The 21,645-nt window shown below is 40.6% G+C and overlaps 1 protein-coding gene across 6 annotated transcripts in view; it reads left to right on the top strand.

Moving 5' to 3' along the window:
• Positions 1-21,645, top strand: part of TBC1D22B (TBC1 domain family member 22B) — a 99,896-nt gene that overhangs the window by 26,805 nt on the left and 51,446 nt on the right. For all 6 annotated transcript variants that reach the window (XR_012126420.1, XM_073225224.1, XM_037004466.2 and 3 more), the window contains exons 6-8: positions 83-211; positions 1,456-1,521; positions 6,618-6,732. Coding sequence is in view for 5 of the 6 variants with exons in the window: in XM_073225224.1 (XP_073081325.1) it covers positions 83-211; positions 1,456-1,521; positions 6,618-6,732 (310 nt within the window). In the remaining variant the exon portion in view is untranslated. The remainder of the gene's footprint in view (positions 1-82; positions 212-1,455; positions 1,522-6,617; positions 6,733-21,645) is intronic.

The following is a 21,645-nucleotide window of genomic DNA, read 5'->3' as shown; positions in this document are numbered from 1 at the left end:
AGCCTCCCCTCAAGCTAAAATAAAAATTAAGTATTCATCCAGCCAGTGTCTGTCTCCATCTGACTAGTCATCCTATCTGTAGGGCTATCTCCCAGCAAACACTGAGAGGAGGAAGTTAACCCTGCAGAGGAAGCGGGAGGAATATTTTGGCTTCATTGAGCAGTATTATGACTCTCGAAATGAAGAACATCACCAGGATACATACAGACAGGTACGGTCACCACCTGCTGCCTTTTTGCTTACTAGTCATTGTTTTCATGTGTGTCTCCTGGTAGTGCCATTGTGGCATAGGTTTTCCAAGTATTTAGGCTGTGGTGTGCTAGTTAAGAATTAAATTTACTCCCAACACTGTTTTCCCTCCTAATTAGGAGTTCTGATTCCAACCATTTTAAATACAGACATTTTGGGGGTCACTGGTCAGTGGCAGTGTTCTCAAACTTTAATATGCATACAGATCATCTAAGCTCTTGATAAAATCCCACCTAGGGATTATGAAAAAATACAGGTTCTGATTCTGTGGGTCTGAAGTGAGACCTTTACTTCTAATGAGATGCCAAGTGATGCCAATGTTGCTGGTCCCCAGACCACACTGTGAGTAGTAAAGGTTATGGGACAGAAGGTGAAAGACAAATTCACTCCGGGGTGGTCCAGTCCCTAGGACATCAGTGTGTTCTGGCAGCTGCAGTGCCTGTTCAGCACCCGTGTCTGTCTGTCTGCAGGACCTGAAGTCTTCAGCACCCTGGTAGGGAGGGTTGCATCATCACTCACAGGGATCCCCCGTGCCTGCAGAATGGTGGAGGGGGAGAAGAGGAGTCTGGTAGTTGCAGAAGCGCGTAAAAGACTGGGTCTGGGCAGCTGTCTACAACAAGCCTGGGACCTGAAGCAGACTGTGCTGCCGCTAGCACAATCCTTGGGATAGTCAGACTGGGCACAGGAAAATCCTGAGGCTGAAACCAACCGTGGTGACCTCTTTGATAACAGAAGTAAGAGTTTTCAGTGCCAGTTACTGAAGGCCAGCCCCCTCTGGTTCCCTGACCTGGCACGTGTGTACCGCTGTTGGGACTCATTTAGTTCTTGGGAACTGTTGATGAGTAAGATTCTGAAAGAGGGGTACATGTTTTAATCATGCCTGTTAAGTAAGTACAAGCCCAGAGTGAAACAGACTCCAGAGCAATAGGAAGAAGCAGTGGATGCTTTTCAGCTTTGAAGACTGTTTCTGTTTGATGCAAATGGTTTTTTGGGGTGGTTTCCTCACTGTTGAGAAAGCTATGGCTACCATGGAAACATATTCCAGATGGACAGGTAGGTTTAACCAGACTTCATTTGTATGTCAGTCAGGTCTTTCTAGAGATGAATTGTGCTCTCTTACTCCCTTGATGCTCAATTCTTAAGAAAATAACTTCTCAAAAGAACAACCTGGCATTTGTGTTTTTGGACGTGGCTTTTCTTTTTCAGATTCACATTGACATTCCAAGGACGAATCCTCTCATTCCATTGTTCCAGCAACCACTCGTACAGGAGGTGAGGGAAGTACTTAATGTTCTCGGTCCTTCTCCCCCATATCTCTGTAGCACCGTCACATGGATGAGCACAGTAGCCCTCGCTCCAACCAGGGGCAGGTTTACGGCTAGTTGGGATAGCGCCTTATGTTCAGACGGGGCTTTGGTCCTCTCAGACCACTTTCTTATGCATTTTCACTTGATCTTCACAAAAGCCTCTGGGCCAAGTCGCTCTTTGAGAGACTAAGAGACTTGCCCAGAGTCTGAGGCCACGTGGTGACAGAGTGAATACTAGAACCCACATCTTAGAATTCATAGTCCTGTGTCTGCCCTACTTTATCAAGCTGAGATAGTGATTTTTTAATTGTGGTAAATATATACAACATGAAATTTACTATTTTTAAGTGTACAGTTCACTGGCATTAAGTGCATTCACATTAAGTACATTGTTGTATAAGTATCACCACCATCCATCTTTAGAACATTTTTTCATCTTCCCAAACCAAAACTCGTACCCATTAAATAATAGCTCTCCATTCCCCTCAACCACCATTCCACTTTCTGCCTATGAATTTGGCTACTCCAGGTACCTCAAATAAGTGGGATCGTACAATATTTGTCCTTTTGTTGCTGTCTTATTTCACTCAACATAAATGTCTTCAGGGTTCATCCATGTTGTAACATGTGTTAGTGGTTCCTTTTGATGACTGAATAATATTCCATTATATGTATATAACGTATGTTATTGATCCATTCATCTGTCGGTGGACAGTTGGGTTCTTTCCATCTTTTAGGTATTATGAATGATACTACAATGAACATGGGTATGCAAATATTTGTTTGAGTCCTTGTTTTAAATCCTTTTGGTTATATACCCAGAAGTAAAATTAATAGTAATATCTTGAGACCTAACAAGTTAGTGAAGCAAATGGGAGGTCTCAGTTGGACTATTATCTTTTTTTTTTTTAATTCTCTTTTTATACAGGCAGTAATGATAACCTCCTTTAGCTGAGGGATTCCTTTGCAGCTTCCCAGTGGCTAGGACACTGGGTGTAAGTGCTCTTTGAATTGTGCTTTCTGTTATCACCATAACAGAGAGGGATGATGATAGAAATGCTCAAAATAATTTCTATTTAACTTTAGATTATATTCATAATTCTGTTTAAATATAGATTTCTTTACTGGTGGGATCTCTTATGACTTACCAATAGCATAAGGGAGATTTTGAAAGTGACACCACTATTTTATCTATAAGATTCAGCTCAGAGGAAGCTAAAAACCCTCTCTGGATCCCCTTGTGTCTCCCACTGTTTACCACAGCTCAGCCCTCCTTATTCCTCTTGGAATAACTTGGAGGTGTTCATATACTTATGTTCTTTTACCTATGCGTGCTTACTTTAAACTTGGAGACAGGGAGAGTATTTTGTTGCAGAGGCTTCTAGTAGTGGACCCTAAATACAAAGATTCAAACTATATTCTTTCCAATTTTTCTTGAATCATCTTTCCTTCTAGAAGGCTATAATCATCTTTACAAAAAATTTTAAATACATTTTATTTGATCCATTACATACAAAATATTATCAACTCAACATGTAATTTGTATAAAAAATTGAGATATCTTACCTTTTTTCAGTTAGAGATTTTTTAAAAACCTTTTATTGAAGTATAGTTGATATATAATATGTTAGTTTCAGGTATACAACATAGTGATTTGACATTTGTATACATTATGAAATGTTCATCACAATAAATGTAGTTATCATCTGTCGTCATACAAAGTTATTACAATATTATTGTCTGTATTCCCTATGCTGTACTTTTCATCCTCATGACATTTATTTTTATGACTGGAAGTTTGTGGCTTTTAATCCCCTTCACCTAATTTGCACCCCTCCTCCCCACCCTGGCAGCTACCAATTCTCCATATTATGAGTATGTTTCTAGGTTTTTTGTTTGTTTGTTCATTTGTTTCCAATTTCCACATATAAGTGAAATCATATGGTATTTGTCTTTCTCTGACTTATTTCACTTAGCATAATACCCCCTAGGTCTATCCGTGTTGTCACAAATGTCAAGATTTTATTCCTTTTAATGACTAATTTTCTATTGTATATATGTACCAATCTTTACCCATTCTTCTATTGATGGATACTTAAGTTACTTCCATATCCTGACTGCTGCAATAAACATAAAGGTGCATATGTCTTTCCAAATTAGGGTCTTCATTTTCCTCAGACGTGGAATTGCTGGGTCACATAGTATTTCTATTTTTAATTTTTTTGAGTAACCTCCAGACTATTTTCCACAGTGATTGCACTTGTTTACATTCCTAGCAACAGTGAACAAGGATTCCCATTTTTCCACATCCTCTACAACGCTTATTTTTATTATTATTATTATTTAAATTAAAGTATCATTGATATACAATCTTATGAAGGTTTCACATGAACAACACTGTGGTACACACCTATTTTATGTCTCTTTGCTCCTAGCCATTCTGACTTGTGTGAGATGGTATCATATTGTGGTTTTGATTTGCATTTCCCTGATGATTAGTAATATTGAGCATTTTTTCATGTATCTGTTGGCCATCTGTATGTCTTCTTTGGAAAAGTATCTATTCAGGTCCACTGCCTAATCTTTAATTGGATTATGTGCTTTTTTGTTATTGAGTTATATGAGTTCTTTATATATTTTGGATATTGACCCCTTAACAGATATATCATTTGCAAATCTCCCATTCAGAAGGTTAACTTTTCATTTTGTTGATGGTTTCCTTTGCTGTACAGAAGATTTTTAGTCTCTTGGGCCCCACTTGTTTATTTTCACTTTTGTTTCCCTTGCCTGGGAGATGTAACCAGAAAAAAGTTGCTAAGGCCAGTGTCCAAGAGTTTACTGCCTATGTTTTCTTTTAGGAGTTTTATGGTTTCAGGTCTTAAATTTAGGTCTTTAATCCATTTCGAGTTTATTTTTGTGTTTGGTGTAAGAAAGTCGTCCAGTTTCATTGTTTTGCATGTAGCTGTCCAGTTTTTCCAGCACCATTTATTGCAAAGACTGTCTTTTCCCCCATTGTATATTCTTGCCTCCTTTGTTACAGATTAATTGACCATGTAAATGTGAGTATAATCACCTTGAACAGAATAAAATGCTAACCAAGAGGCAGTGAACAAAATATGCCACTGGATACTGAAAAACTTTATTTGCAAACCTGAAACAGAATAGAGTATTGACTACAGTAAGTCAGAATTACCCACACAAGAAGAAGAGGTATAGGAAAAACCTGCAGGGATTACCCTATCCACTCCTCTGTACAAAACAAGATTATCAAAGACTTTTTCTGTACTGACTATTCCATGGTCTCCCCTGGCAACCAGGCTTGGTGCTCTTCAATTTCCATCTCTTTACAGTGTGCCTGCCTCTGCCTTGTCCCATCATTGCTAGAGGGGATTATCTCAGGTCTCCTGACTCTGAACGGCTAGCTGCCATGCACTAAGCCATTATTAAAACCAGTCACCAAGGATCTGTGTGTTCACAAGGGGCCAACAGCATGGAGTCGAAGCTCTGGCAAGTCCTTCAGCAGGACTGACCTGGAAGAGCTTTTAATAGAGATGTCCAGACAGGCAGAGGCCGTAGGAGGTGTGAGGAGGTTGAGAGGCAGGGATTCTTTGAGATCTTCCTTAACATGGTGGATCTAGCTTGAGCTATAGTTTCAAGGGAAGGAGGGGTAGCAACAGAGAGGAAGGAATGTACAAGGGCACCCATTAGTGTTGGGCCTCACACAGATGGGGACGCCATATCCTTCCCTCACCCCCAGAAAGCAAGTGGACAAGTCTAGTGGAATCAGAGATATCTGCTCGATTCCAGGCAAAGCTTTGTTCTCCCGCCTGTAAGGGCCGGAGTGCTGACAGTGGGGCTGTTTCTCAGCTCTCTGCCAGCTGATAGGCAGACTCAACAGAGGGGCTGGTAAACATCCTTTATTGTGTCTCTAGAGTTTTTACTTCTATACTAGCTAACCCACTCCAAACCATGCAAGCATTTCCTTGTTACTGTTCTCCCTTGCACCTGACCTAGAGGGCCTCTTCAAACCGCCCCCAGAGCCAATTGTTTGGGGCTCTGCAGAGCCCATGTGCTATGGAGGCCCTCTAATCTCCCATCCCACAGTTTGTAATCACCATCACCTCTACCATCCCTCTGGTAAGGTTCACAGAGACATGAGGCAGCCTAGTCAAAGGCAGTGTAAACAGTGTGTCAGCCCCAGGGTTGTGGTCACCAGGGTGAAGCCAGGGAATGAGTATTATCAGAGAAGATGGAAAAATCTCAGGGGATCTCAGGAAAGCAGAAAGGAGCTGATGGGACAGGGCCAGACTCAGAAAAGGGGCCAAAGATCTTTTCTTTGTCCCCAGTCTAGGCCTCTGGCCTCTTGTGGCTAATATATTTAACCCCAGCGGCTTTCCCAGGGAAGCCCTGGCTAATTTATCTGTTCTCAAACCCCCAGCAGTAGAAGTCCATAATTTGGCTTATTTGATTTCCTGTTCCCTGCACATGTTTGGGTCACATCTTGACATATGAAGTGACTTCCTGCATTTATAGTCTGTCACTAGTTCCTAATCAAGCTAGGTAGGTTAGAACTAAATCTAGATCTAGTTCTCTTTCTGTCTGAGCAGGAAGAAAGGGGAGAGTGGTAGGGAAGGCGTTTCTAAGTCCTGAATGACCAAAAAGGATTTAGAAAAAGTGTCAGAACTTAAGATATTCTGCTATCTTGTTCTTGGACATAGAGAGGCAGTATCTGCAAGTGAGAATGTGGTGGCCTGAATTAATGGCATCTATAGCAAACCCCTTCCTAAGCCATTTGTGTTGTTCTCCTTTCCTTTTCCTGATTTTATATCACAGTGCCTGGGTACTGAACAGATAAATAGAGGGTGAGAAATATCTACCTCTACTTAAAAACAATTAGCATCTTAGAAACCTTTTGCATTTATATGCTTCTTTTGTCCCACAGTATCTCAAAAGTCTTCTAGAAACTCTGCAGCTACTTTGAGGTAAACTGTGAGGTAGGTAAGTAGAGAGAGTATCTCCATGCTCTAATAGTCATGTCTTCTTTCCTTCTCATTTTCCTAGGTCTTCGAAAGAATCCTATTTATTTGGGCCATCCGACACCCTGCCAGTGGGTATGTCCAGGGAATTAATGACCTGGTCACTCCGTTCTTTGTCGTCTTCCTCTCAGAATATGTGGGTAAGAAGCCTTAGTACCAAGTTGAACAAGCTATTGCTCTTATCTGCAGTCTGTTCTTCCCAAGAGTGCAGCCAGTAGGCATGTCTTGCTATAAAAAGAGATATGGCTTTAGAATGCACAGCAAAACCTGTTTTAACAGCAGTAGCAGCCTGGAATTTATTTCTTGAGATGGCCACAGATCTTACCTAAAAAGACTTGCTTGGGCACAAGAGTGACCAAATTGATATATTTATGTTGTTCTGCCATAAACATTGTTTGATGGTTTATTTGAGGTCATTTTAGGATTATTTTGAACTTGTCTCAAACACAGGCCTTCATCCGTGAAAGCTGGAATTTTAGATTGTGCTTCAGCTCCACCCTTCAGCTCACATGCTGTATCTTAGGAGTGGGATGCAGACGTGTAGAGGAGGAAGGGTTGTGGCACCAGAAGCCAGCTCACGCTGGAGGTGATGGAAGACGCCAACGGGAGCTCCAGGACCTTGACCTCTCCCCTTCTCCTTCACTTCTTCCCCCACTGGGTTCCTGTCCCTTTGGAGGGAGTGATTAGATGTCACATGGCAGTTAGGTTTTCTTACAGCCCAGCTTCCTCCTCCAGCCAGGCCTAAGTTAGGCAGAATCTTAAAAGGAGTTGAGGCTCCTCCCCTTCTCTTTTTGGTTTCCTTAATCGCTTGTGCCCAGAGATTCACAGGAAAACCCATCTGTTGTGGCCTGATGATTTATTTATTCTCTAAGTTAAAGAGAAGCTCATATGCGAATCAGAACATTGAAAGGGGTCTTAGAACATCACCCATCTGATTCCCTCATTTCAGATGGGTTGTGAGATTCCCTGACTCCTTATTGGTGGCAGAGCTAGGACTAAAACCCTTTTCTTTGGACTCTGAAGGTGGTGAATTATTGTGGTTTTTGGCAGAAGCCATTGCAGGAGGTGAGGAGGGTAATGAGAAGTGGACCAGAGTGGAGCCTCTTGGAGGGGAGCATGTAAGAAATGTCTCACTTGGTCCATCCCATTCAGGCTTTCCGATGGGGCTCAGTGGGTGGTGGTCTGGTCTTTCACTGTCAATCTCAAAAAGTCTGGCAACGGAATGGTGCCAACCCCTTTTTCCCGTAGGTGGCAGCAAGCAGGACAGAACTGGGAGTAAGGGTGAAGGCTGTTCTTGCCCACTCTATTGGGTGATCCTAAGCAACAGCAAGACTAGTCAACATTCAGCATATAAAGAAAGCTTTTGCTAGAGGATTTTTTCCTCTTACCTCAGCAGGTCACCTTTTGGAAGCAGCTTGATTTTTGTGTGTTTAGCTTTATCAAGAACAGTGTGGCTATCTATTGGGATTTTGGGGGTTGCTTGTTGCAAAAGTTCTTTTTAAAAATAGTGTTATAGGATGAGCCTAGGACGTATTAATCCATTCATTAATCTACATTATAAGTATAAATGCTGGTATGAAATCTTGGTAATGGTATTATGCCCTAGTTAAAAATAATCCTCAGCAGCTGCAGTTAATGGGATATTTATCTTGTTAGCTGCCATTTGTATTTTGTACCAAATTTTCCTTTACTTTCTATAGGCACTCATCCCATCACTACCTCAGCCACATCAGTCCCACTGAGCCCTGTGCCTTCTTTGATAGATATGACTGTATTCTGGTCTTGGTACTTGGCTTGTCAGCCTGCTGACCAGTGAAACCATTGCTGACTCAGTGTTTATACGGTGAAGCATGTGCTTCTCCGCCCTTCCTTGGGGCCAGGCTTTGGCAAGATTGAACTCAGTTTTACCTTCATATGGGTCTTGGCGCCTCCTCCGAGACCTAGAAAGGTGGAGCCATTCATTTTTTTATAGAAATTTTAATTACGTTAAGTTTCAGACATAGGTAACAATAGAAAAAAATAATACCGTACGTCCCCATATACCTGTCGTGCAATGTTAACAACCAGTCTTATTTCATCTATACCCTTGTCCGTTCTCTACCCTTTCATTTTTGTGAATTATTTGGAAGCAAGTCTCCATATCAAACATCATATTTCATACATAAATACTTCTATATGTATCTCTATATATAGATACGATTAAAGGAAGATAATGATTAAAGGAACCCACAGCCATAATGTATCTAAAAAGCTATAGTAGCTCCTTAACATAACATAATTTATAATAATTTTCCTGATTTTCATAAATATGTGTAACAGTTTGTTGAGTCAAGGTCCAGATCAGGTCCACACATTCTCACTGGGTGATAATGTCTCTTTTAAGTCTCTCATCCATCAGTTTCCATCCCTCTTACTCTTAGGAGGTTATAGTATTAGCCCTTATTTTTCTGACTTTCAAACTAGGGATTTGCCATCCTAGCCAGTAACATCACCCTGATTCTTAAAGCACTCTACCATTAGCACAGAATTTCCACACACCTGATTTCGTATAGCAGGCCCCAATATCTCTTTAAGGTAGATGTATCGACTTGTTCCAAGGCTCAGAGATTTAATGAGTTTTCCAGACTCAAACCCAGGTCTTTTGACCTTAATACCTGTGCTCTTTATATGACTTGGTGGTATTTCAACTTAGATCCCTGTCCTTGGTCTTCTAATGACTCCCTTGACTCCAGTCTCTGCTCCAAAGCAGGCAGTGCATTTCTCATTGCTCCTTGCTTTCAAAAAAAGAATCATAGTTGAATACATGCTCATTTAAAAAATCAGAATAACATGGAAGTATTAGTGCTCTCCCCACGTGCAGGCCCCTCAACCCCCAGGGATAACTACTGCCAACCTTCTGGGACATGTTCTTCCAGACCTTTTCCTCTGTGTGAATAGACCTGCATATATTCTTTTCCTTTATTATGTTCAGAAACATGAGATCAAACTATTCATACTTTTCTATCTTTTTTTATTAAAAAATATCATGTCCAGCTTTCTAAGTCTGGACCTACAGATCTACCTCATTATTTTCAGCAATGACAATTTATTTCCACAATTAAGACTTTACTACAATTTACTTAACAGTTCCTCTGTAAAGGACATTTAAGTTGTCTATAATTTTTAGCTGTTATAAATAACATTTCAGTGAATAGCCTTGTAAGTATTTTCTTGTGTGTTTGTGTTAAAATACATATTTCTCTGAAAGAGAGTCCTAGAAGTGAAATTACTAGTCCTAGGAGCAGGCCAAATAGGTACTACTAAACTACACTCCAAAAAGGTAATATACCAATTTATACTTCAGCCACTTCGATCTAGCAGAAGGAGAATCAGAGCTTGTCTCCAGCTTTAAAGTAGAATACGCAGCAGGTCCATTCGCACTTTTCATATAAATGGAATCAGCCACTAATGTGTGGGTGAACTTTTTCTTCACATCTTGAGCAAAACCATATATTAGTCTAATTGTGTTTCACCAATCTGGCAAGTAAAGCATGGTTTCTGTTTTTTTTAGGAGAGCAAGGTACAGGCTTTTATTTAGAAATAAATTGAGAGGAAAGAGCTCCTGGCTCATGCCAGGAGGGGACAAGAGAGCCCATAGTGGTGCGTTGTCTAGGGGGTTTTATAGGCAGTTGAGGATTTTGAGACAGGCTTTTATTTAGAAATAAAGTGAGAGGAAAGAGCTCCTGGCTCATACCAGGAGGGGACAAGAGAGCCCCAAGCATGGTTTCTGTTTGAATTTCTATTTCTAATTGCTTTCCAGTGGGGTTATCTTTTCTTTTGTGTACGTATTAGCATTTGTTTCTTTTGTGATCTGCTTATTCAAATTGTTTACCCTTTTTTTTTATTGGATTCTTGGTCTTGTTAGGAGCTTTTTGTGGACTAGACATATTCTTCCTTTACCTGGTACGTGTTAAAAATATTAGGTCTTCCCACATATGTTAAACCATTTTTGACCCCCAAAATGGGAATTTTGTATGGTCCAATCTAATATTTTTTTCTCTCGGGCCCTCATTTGTCTTTTAATTTTAAAGCATATCCTTATATAGAACCTCCTTAATTTTTTTTTTTTTTGAGAGGGCATCTCTCATATTTATTGATCAAATGGTTGTTAACAACAATAAAATTCTGTATAGGGGACTCAATGCTCAATGCACAATCATTAATCCATCTCAAGCCTAATTCTCGTCAGTCTCCAATCTTCTGGAGCATAACGAACAAATTCTTACATGGTGAACAAATTCTTACATAGTGAATAAGTTCTTACATGGTGAACAGTACCAGGGCAGTCATCACAGAAACTTTCGGTTTTGATCACGCATTATGACCTATAAGCAATCAGGTCAAATATGAATATTTGTTTGATTTTTATACTTGATTTATATGTGGATCCCACATTTCTCTCTTTAATATTATTATTATTTTTATTTTTAATAAAATGCTGAAGTGGTAGGTAGATGCAAGATAAAGGTAGAAAACATAGTTTAGTGCTGTAAGAGAGCAAATGTAGATGATCAGGTGTGTGCCTGTAGACTATGTGTTAATCCAAGCTAGACAAGGGCAATAAAACATCCACGAATGCAGAAGATTTCTCTCAGAAGAGGGGGGGTGAGGTTCTAAGCCTCACTTCTGTTGATACCCAATTTCTCACCTGATGGCCCCCCTGCGACTGTGCCTGTCTTAGGTTGTTCCTCCCTTGAGGAATCTTACCCGTCTCTGGCTAACCAGTCATCTTCCGGGGCCCTACAGGGAGATGTAAAGTTGGTAAGTGAGAGAGAAGCCATATTGTTTGCAAAGGTTAGCTTTTTACTTCTTTGCAGATTTATGCCCTGTGGCTTCTATGCCCAGCATTTGTCTTGAGGTATCTTTACCACTTGGAAGTATTATGATACTTGGTAAATTCGATATGAGGCATGAATTCTATTTAAGGGTTGTAATTAGGAAGGAAGAAGAAAAGCTATAGAAGTAGCAGACAGAAGAAAACATGGGAAGATTGATTATTTCTTTGACATATCTTCTTGTAGAGTAACTTCAGCATGTATAGGTTTTAAACTACTAATTAAATTGTGCACACATATTAACATAATAGGAGTACAGTTACATAACCAAAGCAGACCTATAATTACCAGGCATCTCCAGTGAAACCAAGAAAACCAGTTAGGCACCTTAGGCATTTGTGAAAACTTATCTATGATATGGTGGATATTGTCCACCTGAACTTGAACAGTCTGAGAGAAATCAGACAAATTAAAACATCCCATTCCTGGGAACTGTTCACATCCCATATGTTCTTTTAACCGTAGATAGTCTGTAGTCGTAAGATTTTGAGGCACTTCAACTTGCACTTCTCCTAATTCTTGGTTGAGTTCCAACAGTATAGATCCAGTCAAATTTGTTGTTTTACTGTATGCACAGGCCAGCTTAGATATCTCCTTCTTCATTCCAATGGCAAGTCCAGGAAACGGTGCGATGGATGCAGCATCGCCTGGATCTTTGTTGAGGTTTTTTAATGATCATCTTCTGGTATGAGTCTTCCAGAGAGTGCTGATGTTGGAAGTTCTTCTTCATATTGTATCTTAGTTCATTTTCTGGGTAGCCAAATTAGGCTTTGAGATCTTCTGTATAAACACAAACAGACCCTTTGCCCACACTTTGATATGCCCTTTATACCATTGTGTAGAACTCATTGGAGGTCACCACACAGGAACTGCTTTTTTTTTTTAAGAGAAAGGAATATTATCAGAAAAGTGTACCTCCATAGTCGATCATCTGACACCCTTTAAGTGATCAAAATTAAGGATATTTAAAGCATGCGTTAATCGTTGATTTACCATTGGTTTTATCCTATCAAGGAGTAATCCCCCTTTTCTTTCTTTCTTTCTTTCTTTTTTTTTTTTAATCTTTAATCTACACTTACATGAAGAATATTATGTTTACTAGGCTCTCCCCTATACCAGGTCCCCCCTATAAACCACTTTACAGTCACTGTCCATCGGCATAGCAAAATGTTGTAGAATCACTACTTGTCTTCTCTGTGTTGTACAACCCTCCCCTTTCTCCCTCCCCCCCTTGCATGCTAATCTTAATACCCACTTTCTTCTTCTCCCCCCTTTTCCCTCCCTACCCACCCATCCTCCCCAGTCCCTTTCCCTTTGGTACCTGTTAGTCCATTTTTGGGTTCTGTAATTCCGCTGCTGTTTTGTTCCTTCAGTTTTTCCTTTGTTCTTATACTCCTCAGATGAGTGAAATCATTTGATATTTCTCTTTCTCTGCTTGGCTTATTTCACTGAGCATAATACCCTTCAGCTTCATCCATGTTGCTGCAAATGGTAGGATTTGCCCTCTTCTTATGGCTGAGTAGTATTCCATTGTATATATGTACCACATCTTCTTTATCCATTCATCTACCGATGGACATTTAGGATTTAGGTTGCTTCCAATTCTTGGCTATTGTAAATAGTGCTGCGATAAACATAGGGGTGCATCTGTCTTTCTCAAACTTGATTGCTGCGTTCTTAGGGTAAATTCCTAGGAGTGGAATTCCTGGGTCAAATGGTAGGTCTGTTTTGAGCATTTTGATGAACCTCCATACTGCTTTCCACAATGGTTGAACTAATTTACATTCCCACCAGCAGTGTAGCAGGGTTCCCCTTTCTCCACAGCCTCGCCAACATTTGTTGTTGTTTGTCTTTTGGATGGCAGCCATCCTTACTGGTGTGAGGTGATACCTCATTATAGTTTTAATTTGCATTTCTCTGATAATTAGCGATGTGGAGCATCTTTTCATGTGTCTGTTGGCCATCTGGATTTCTTTTTTGGAGAACTGTCTGTTCAGCTACTCTGCCCATTTTTTAATTGGATTATTTGTGTTTTGTTTGTTGAGGCATGTGAGTGCTTTATATATTTTGGACGTCAAGCCTTTGTCGGATCTGTCATTTACAAATATATTCTCCCATACTGTAGGGTTCCTTTTTGTTCTATTGATGGTGTCTTTTGCTGTACAGAAGCTTTTCAGCTTAATATAATCCCACTTGTTCATTTTTGCTGTTGTTTTCCTTGCCCGGGGAGATATGTTTAAGAAGAGGTCACTCATGTTTATGTCTAAAAGGTTTTTGCCTATGTATTTTTCTAAGAGTTTTATGGTTTCATGACTTACATTCAGGTCTTTGATCCATTTTGAATTTACTTTTGTGTATGGGGTTAGACAATGGTCCAGTTTCATTCTCCTACATGTAGCTGTCCAGTTTTGCCAGCACCATCTGTTGAGAAGACTGTCATTTTGCCATTGTATGTCCATGGCTCCTTTATCAAATATTAATTGACCATATATGTTTGGGTTAATGTCTGGAGTCTCTAATCTGTTCCACTGGTCTGTGGCTCTGTTCTTGTGCCAGTACCAAATTGTCTTGATAACTATGGCTTTGTAGTAGAGCTTGAAGTTGGGGAGTGAGATCCCCCCTACTTTATTCTTCTTTTTCAGGATTGCTTTGGCTATTCGGGGTCTTTGGTGTTTTCATATGAATTTTTGAATTATTTGCTCCAGTTCATTGAAGAATGTTGCTGGTAATTTGATAGGGATTGCATCAAATCTGTATATTGCTTTGGGCAGGATGGCCATTTTGACGATATTAATTCTTCCTAGCCATGAGCATGGGATGAGTTTCCATTTTTTAGTGTCCCCTTTAATTTCTCTTAAGAGTGACTTGTAGTTTTTAGGGTATAGGTCTTTCACTTCTTTGGTTAGGTTTATTCCTAGGTATTTTATTCTTTTTGATGCAATTGTGAATGGAATTGTTTTCTTGATTTCTCTTTCTATTGGTTCATTGTTAGTGTATAGGAAAGCTACAGATTTCTGTGTGTTAATTTTATATCCTGCAACTTTGTTGTATTCCGATATCAGTTCTAGTAGTTTTGGAATGGAGTCTTTAGGGTTTTTTATGTACAGTATCATATCATCTGCAAATAGTGACAGTTTAACTTCTTCTTTACCAATCTGGATTCCTTGTATTTCTTTTTTTTGTCTGATTGCTTTGGCTAGGACCTCTAGTACTATGTTAAATAACAGTGGGGAGAGTGGGCATCCCTGTCTAGTTCCCCATCTCAGAGGAAATGCTTTCAGCTTCTCACTGTTCAGTATAATGTTGGCTGTGGGTTTATCATATATGGCCTTTATTACGTTGAGGTACTTGCCCTCTATTCCCATTTTGCTGAGAGTTTTTATCATGAATGGATGTTGAATTTTGTCAAATGCTTTTTCAGCATCTATGGAGATGATCATGTGATTTTTGTCTTTCTTTTTGTTGATGTGGTGGATGATGTTGATGGATTTTTGAATGTTGTACCATCCTTGCATCCCTGGGATGAATCCCACTTGGTCATGGTGTATCATCCTTTTGATATGCTGTTGAATTCTGTTTACTAATATTTTGCTGAGTATTTTTGCATCTACATTCATCAGGGATGTTGGTCTGTAGTTTTCTTTTTTGGTGGGGTCTTTGCCTGGTTTTGGTATTAGGGTCATGTTGGCTTCATAGAATGAGTTTGGGAGTATTCCCTCCTCTTCTATTTTTTGGAACACTTTAAGGAGAATGGGTATTATGTCTTCTCTGTGTGTCTGATAAGATTCCGAGGTAAATCCGTCCGGCCCTGGGGTTTTGTTCTTTGGTAGTTTTTTGATTACCGTTTCAATTTCTTTGCTCGTAATTGGTTTGTTTAACTTTTGTGTTTCTTCCTTGGTCAGTCTTGGAAGGTTGTATTTTTCTAGGAAGTTGTCCATTTCTTCTAGGTTTTCCAGCTTGTTGGCATATAGGTTTTCATAGTAGTCTTTAATAATTCTTTGTATTTCTGTGGAGTCTGTCATGATTTTTCCATTCTCATTTCTGATTCTGTTGATTTGTGTTGATTCTCTTTTTCTCTTAATAAGTTTGGCTAGAGGCTTATCTATTTTGTTTATTTTCTCAAAGAACCAGCTCTTGGTTTCGTTGATTTTTGCTATTGTTTTATTCTTCTCAATTTTGTTTATTTCTTCTCTGATCTTTATTATGTCCCTCCTTCTGCTGGCTTTAGGCCTCATTTCTTCTTTTTCCAGTTTCGATAATTGTGATGTTAGGCTATTCATTTGGGCTTGTTCTTCCTTCTTCAAGTGTGCCTGGATCGCTATATACTTTCCTCTTAAGACTGCTTTCGCTGCGTCCCACAGAAGTTGGGGCTTTGTGTTGTTGTCATTTGTTTCTATATATTCCTTGGTCTCTATTTTGATTTGTTCATTGATCCATTGATTATTTAGAAGCATGTTGTTAAGCCTCCATGTGTTTGTGAGCCTTTTTGTTTTCTTTGTAGAATTTATTTCTAGTTTTATACCTTTGTGGTCTGAAAAATTGGTTGGTAGAATTTCAATATTTTGGAATTTACTGAGGCTCTTTTTGTGAGCTAGTATGTGGTCTATTCTGGAGAATGTTCCATGTGCACTTGAGAAGAATGTATATCCTGTTGCTTTTGGATGTAGAGTTCTATAGATGTCTATTAGGTCCATCTGTTCAAGTGTGTTGTTCAGTGCCTCTGTGTCCTTACTTATTTTCTGCCTGGTGGATCTATCCTTTGGGGTGAGTGGTGTGTTGAAGTCTCCTAAAATGAATGCGTTGCAGTCTATTTCCCTCTTTAGTTCTGTTAGTATTTGTTTCACATATGCTGGTGCTCTTGTGTTGGGTGCATATATATTTAGAATGGTTATATCCTCTTGTTGGACTGAGCCCTTTATCATTATGTAGTGTCCTTCTTTATCTCTTGTTACTTTCTTAGTTTTGAAGTCTATTTTGTCTGATATTAGTACTGCAACCCCTGCTTTCTTCTCACTGTTGTTTGCCTGAAATATGTTTTTCCATTCCTTGACTTTTAGTCTGTGCATGTCTTTGGGTTTGAGGTGAGTCTCTTGTAAGCAGCATATAGATGGGTCTTGCTTTTTTATCCATTCTATTACTCTATGTCTTTTGATTGGTGCATAAGTCCATTTACATTTAGGGTGACTATTGAGAGATATGTACTTATTGCCATTGCAGGCTTTAAATTCGTGGTTACCAAAGGTTCAAGGTTAGCCTCTTTAGTATCTTACTGCCTAACTTAGCTTGCTTTTTGAGCTGTTATAGACACTGTCTAGAGATTCTTTTCTTCTCTCTCTTCTTATTCCTCCTCCTCCATTCTTCATATGTTGTGTGTTTTGTTCTGTGCTCTTTTTAGGAGTGCTCCCATCTAGAGCAGTCCCTGTAAGAGTTCCTTTTGGATTGGTCACATAGTTCTCTTAGTGTTGTTTCATTCCTGGAGATCCTTTTATCTCTCTCTGTGTCAGCTTCTATATGTTCCTGTTCTCTGGTTTCTATTCCTTTAATGGCCTCTTGCATCTTATGCATTCTGCTTATAAATCCTTCCAGGGTTTGTTTCACTTGTGTGATCTCCTTCCTGACATCTGTGATCTACCTCTGGACTTCATCCCTTAGCTCTTGTATATTTCTCTGCATCTCTGTCAGCATGTTCATGATTTTTATTTTGAATTCTTTTTCAGGAAGACTGGTTAGGTCTGTCTCCTTCTCAGGTGTTGTCTCTGTGATCTTTGTCTGCCTGTAGTTTTGCCTTTTCATGGTGATAGAGATAGTTTGCAGAGCTGGTACGAGTGACAGCTGGGAGAGCTTTCCTTCGTGTTGGTTTTTGCCTTCCTCTCCTGGGAGAATAGCGACCTCTAGTGGCTTGTGCTGGGCAGCTGTGCGCAGACAGGGCTTCTGCTTCCTGCCCGGCTGCTATGGAGTTTATCTCCGCTGTTGCTGTGGGTGTGGCCTGGCTTGGGCTGCTGCTCCAAAATGGTGGAGCCCCGTTGGAGGGGGAGCGGCCGGGAGGCTATTTATCTCCGTAAGGGGCCTCTGTGCTCCCTGCTGCCCAGGGGGTTAGAGTGCCCAGAGACCCCCAGATTCCCTGCCTCTGGACTAAGTGTCCTGCCCTGCCCCTTTAAGACTTCCAAAAAGCACTCTCCAAGCCAAAACAACAACAGCAACAACAAAAGAAAAGAAAAAAAATTAAATAAATAATTAAAAAAAAAAAAGAAAAATGCCCGATTTTCTTTGTCCTCAGGAGCTGGTCTCAGGCACCCACTCACCGGTCTTGCTTCCCTGTTTCCCTAGTATTGGGGTCCCTGTCCCTTTAAGACTTCCAAAAAGCACTTGCCAAAAAAAAAAAATAAAGGCCACTCCCATTTCTTTGTTCTCTGGTGTCGGCCTCAGGCACCCGCTCACGGGTCCTGCTGCCCTGTTTCCCTATTATCCAGAACCCCGTGCATGCACTGTGTCTGCGCTCTGGTCTGGATGGCTGGGGCTGGGTGTTCAGCAGTCCTGGGCTCCCTCTTCCTCCCTGCTGACTCTTCTCCACCCCCCGGGAGCTGGGGAGACAGGCGCTCGGGTCCCGCCGGGCTGGGGCTTGTATCTTACCCCCTTCGCGAGGCACTGGATTCTCCCAGGTGTGGATGTGGTCTGGATGTTGTCCTGTGTCCTCTGGTCTCTATTTTAGGAAGAGTTGTCTTTGTTATATTTTCATAGATTTATGTGGTTTTGGGAGGAGATTTCTGCTGCTCTACTCACGCCGCCATCTTGGCTCCGCCCTCCTCCTTAATTTTTATGTTGTCAAATCTGCCCACTTGATGGGTATTTATTGAGTTCCTACTCTGTGCCAGGGGACAGAGGGACTAAGGTGACAGATATGGAACTTCCCATCTGGTGGAGGGGTTTGCAAACAAGTAAACCAGGTTTTGCAAACTGTGATAAGTACACAAAGGAAATAGCTCCTCCTCTGTAGTTTTGGATTTTGTATTTTGCTTAGGAAGTGTTTCCTTCCCCACCCCAATATTATAAAAATACTCTCCCATGTTTTCTTCTAATATTCTTGTAGTTTTGTCTTTTCACTTAGTTTTTAAAATTTCATTACTAATTTATTTTCCTGTGTGGTGGTGGTTGAGATTTAAAGTTACTATTCCAACTGGGTAGTTAATTATTTCACCACCATTTATAAATAGTACATCCCTTTCTTCAGTGATGTGAAATCACTGATGCTTCATGATAAAATATAAATTCCTTTGTTTATATGGTCTACTTCTTTATTCCACTCCGTTTATTTCCATTTTTTTGCAAGTACCACACAACTTGAATTTTTGAGCTTTATAGTGTGTTTTATTATTATTCCAAGGCTAGTGTCTTTCATCATCCTTTTGAAAAAATTATGTTGTTTTTTCTTCCAGATGAACTTTAGAATCAACTTGCCAAATCCAGAAAGTGGGAATCTGTTACACTGGAGTTGTAGTAAATGTATAAATTAAATTTTGTGGGGTTTTTTTTTGGTGTGTGTGAAGCTGCTTTATTGAGATATAATTCATATACCATATAATTCACCCATTTAAAATGTAAAATTCCATAGTTTTTAGTATATGTAGAGTTGTGTAACCATTACCACAGTCAATTTCAGAACAATTCTTATCACCCCAAAAAGAAACCTGGTATCCCTCAGTGGTCATCCCCTAGATCCCCATCCCTCTACCCTTGGGTAACCAATAATCTACTTTCTGTTTCTATGGGTTTTCTTTTTCTGAACATTTCATATAAATGGAATCAGACAATATGTGAACTGTGGCTGGCTTCTTTCACTTAGCATGTTTTTGAGATACATCCATGTGGTAGCATGTCAGTACTGCATTCCTTTTTACGGTCAAATACTCCACTGTATGGATATACCACATTTATTTATGTATTCATCAGTTGATGAATATACATTAAATTTTAAAGAAATAAGACATACAGATTCTCCCCCTTCAAGGTCTTTCCTGAACACAGATACAACAGTTTGTGAGCTTCAAATCTGCTTGTATGGGTATAATGCTTCCTTTCTGTCTTTCTCTAATGGTGCCATATCTTAATAAGGCAGCTGCTGGAAAAGGGTTTTTGCTATGACACTCGCTCCTGCAGGAAGCATCAGGTATCCTTCACCCATGGAATAGGCCAGGCTATTGGCTTTGTCATCCTGGATGGGTCTCACCAGACAGCTGTGCCCCACTGCCCCACCTCACTGTCCTGCAGCACAGGGGATCTACCCCATGAGAGCTGTGGGATCCACCTGCTATCAGGACATTGTTTGGTCTCACTTATCTCTCCCCCTGTCTGTTCTCTACCATCTCTGTCACTTTTGTAAATTAGTGTCTGTGCTTGCTTTATGTTTTGTGTCATGTTTGTTGTAAAATAGTTGAGAACAGGGAGATCCAGTGACTCCCTCTGAGTTGATTAAGAAGTTGTCTTATAGCTAGTGCAGCCTCCAGGCAGCTTCTTTATCTGCTGAAGCCAGATGCTGGTATTAAAGTGGGTTGTCTGTGAGGGGATTAAGGGGTATTATGATTAGCACACATAATTTTGGGGGGGCGGCACGGGGAAGGCACTATAGCACAGAGAAGACAAGTAGTGACTCTGTACCATCTTACTACGCTCATGGACAGTGACTGTAATGGGGTATGTGGTGGGGACTTGATAATTGGGGGAATATAGTAACCATAATGTTGCTTCATGTGAAATCTTCATAAAATTGTCTATCAATGATACCTTAATAAAAAAAAGTGGATTGTCTGTGGATATGCCAGCTGTATCTGAGTCCAGGGGTGATCATGTGAAAGGGTCACCTCTGGGGAAATAATTTCTGGATTATGATCCCTGAGAGTGTGGAAAATGTAGACTCTCATCTACACAAGACCTTTTGGGCTTAGACAGTATTATTGGTCTACTCTGAACATGTTAAGGTCCAATATAATTGAGAGTGTGGTCATCATCAAGATAGGTTGCTTAATAGCAACTGTTTAAGTGATAGCTGTGAAGAAATCAGGTAGATGAGCAGAGCTTATGACACATCTATTTTCACAAGAAGAGTGGTACCTGGTGACTTCTTCCAATATAAAATGAAACAGTATCAAATAACTTTTTACCTTCCTCTTCATAAAGCAGCACAATGAGATTTTCATTTCAGGTTTTATTTAGAAGTATGAGGGCAGGAGTCAAGCTCAAGAAGGTGGCATGAGTAGGGTGGTGGAAATCTCCCAAACCCATATATATTTTGAAAATACAGTGAATACAACTATTCCTAAAAGAATGACTGGATGATACAGTACATGAGCCAGGCTACATCTGCAAGAGCCCAGCATCTCACAGGAAAGGGGAAGATACAAATCCGCGACCCTATGGGACCCAATCACTCCACCCACCCCAGCTCACTGGTGGAAGAAAAGAATCAGAGTGAGAAGGGAGTGGAAGCACAGGACTGCTAAATAACCAGCCCTAGTAATCTGCCCCAGGAGTACAGACACACACTGCATGGTACTCTGGATATTGGAGGAGCAGAAAAGCAAAATCCAAGACTAAGACTGCAAACAGCTTCCACAGCTGGCTGCCCTGGGACAAAAGAAAAATGGGCACTTTAAAAGTCTGAAAGGGACAAGGGTTTAACAGGTGGACAAAATCGTGCTGGCACACTCAGCCCAGTAGGCTGGGAACTTTAAGGAACTCAGGTACCCTAAACCCCTGGGTGTCAATGCAGCTCTGAATCCACTTATAGGGATAAGCAGCCTGCTGTTCCTTCCACCCCACCAGCACTGCAAGCAAACTGGCTGACCCACCATTGCTGCAGAACAACTGGGGAGGGAGCAGCCCCGCCTACAGCAACCACAGAGCTTAGCACATAGGCTTTTCCCTGCACACAGCTAACCGGCCCAGTACCAGAGGCTGCTCCCTGCACATGGTTGATCACCACAGACAGCAGAGATGGGCACAGAGTCCAAGAAGCATGAAGGGGCTCCATTCTCATGGCAGAACACATGTTGCTTGCCTGTGATCCCTGCCGGTGCTGTAGGCCATCCCAAGGGCTGCCCCACCCACAGCAGGTCAGAGGATTAACCCAGAGGCTGCTCCCTGTGTGTGCTTGACCGGCACAGACAGTGGAGATGGGTACAGAGT

Source organism: Manis javanica, chromosome 16 (assembly GCF_040802235.1).
Source record: "Manis javanica isolate MJ-LG chromosome 16, MJ_LKY, whole genome shotgun sequence".
In the NCBI taxonomy this organism is placed as follows: Eukaryota; Metazoa; Chordata; class Mammalia; order Pholidota; family Manidae; genus Manis; species Manis javanica.
Note: the sequence above shows the minus strand (reverse complement) of the source record. Positions and strands in the feature narration are given on the sequence as shown.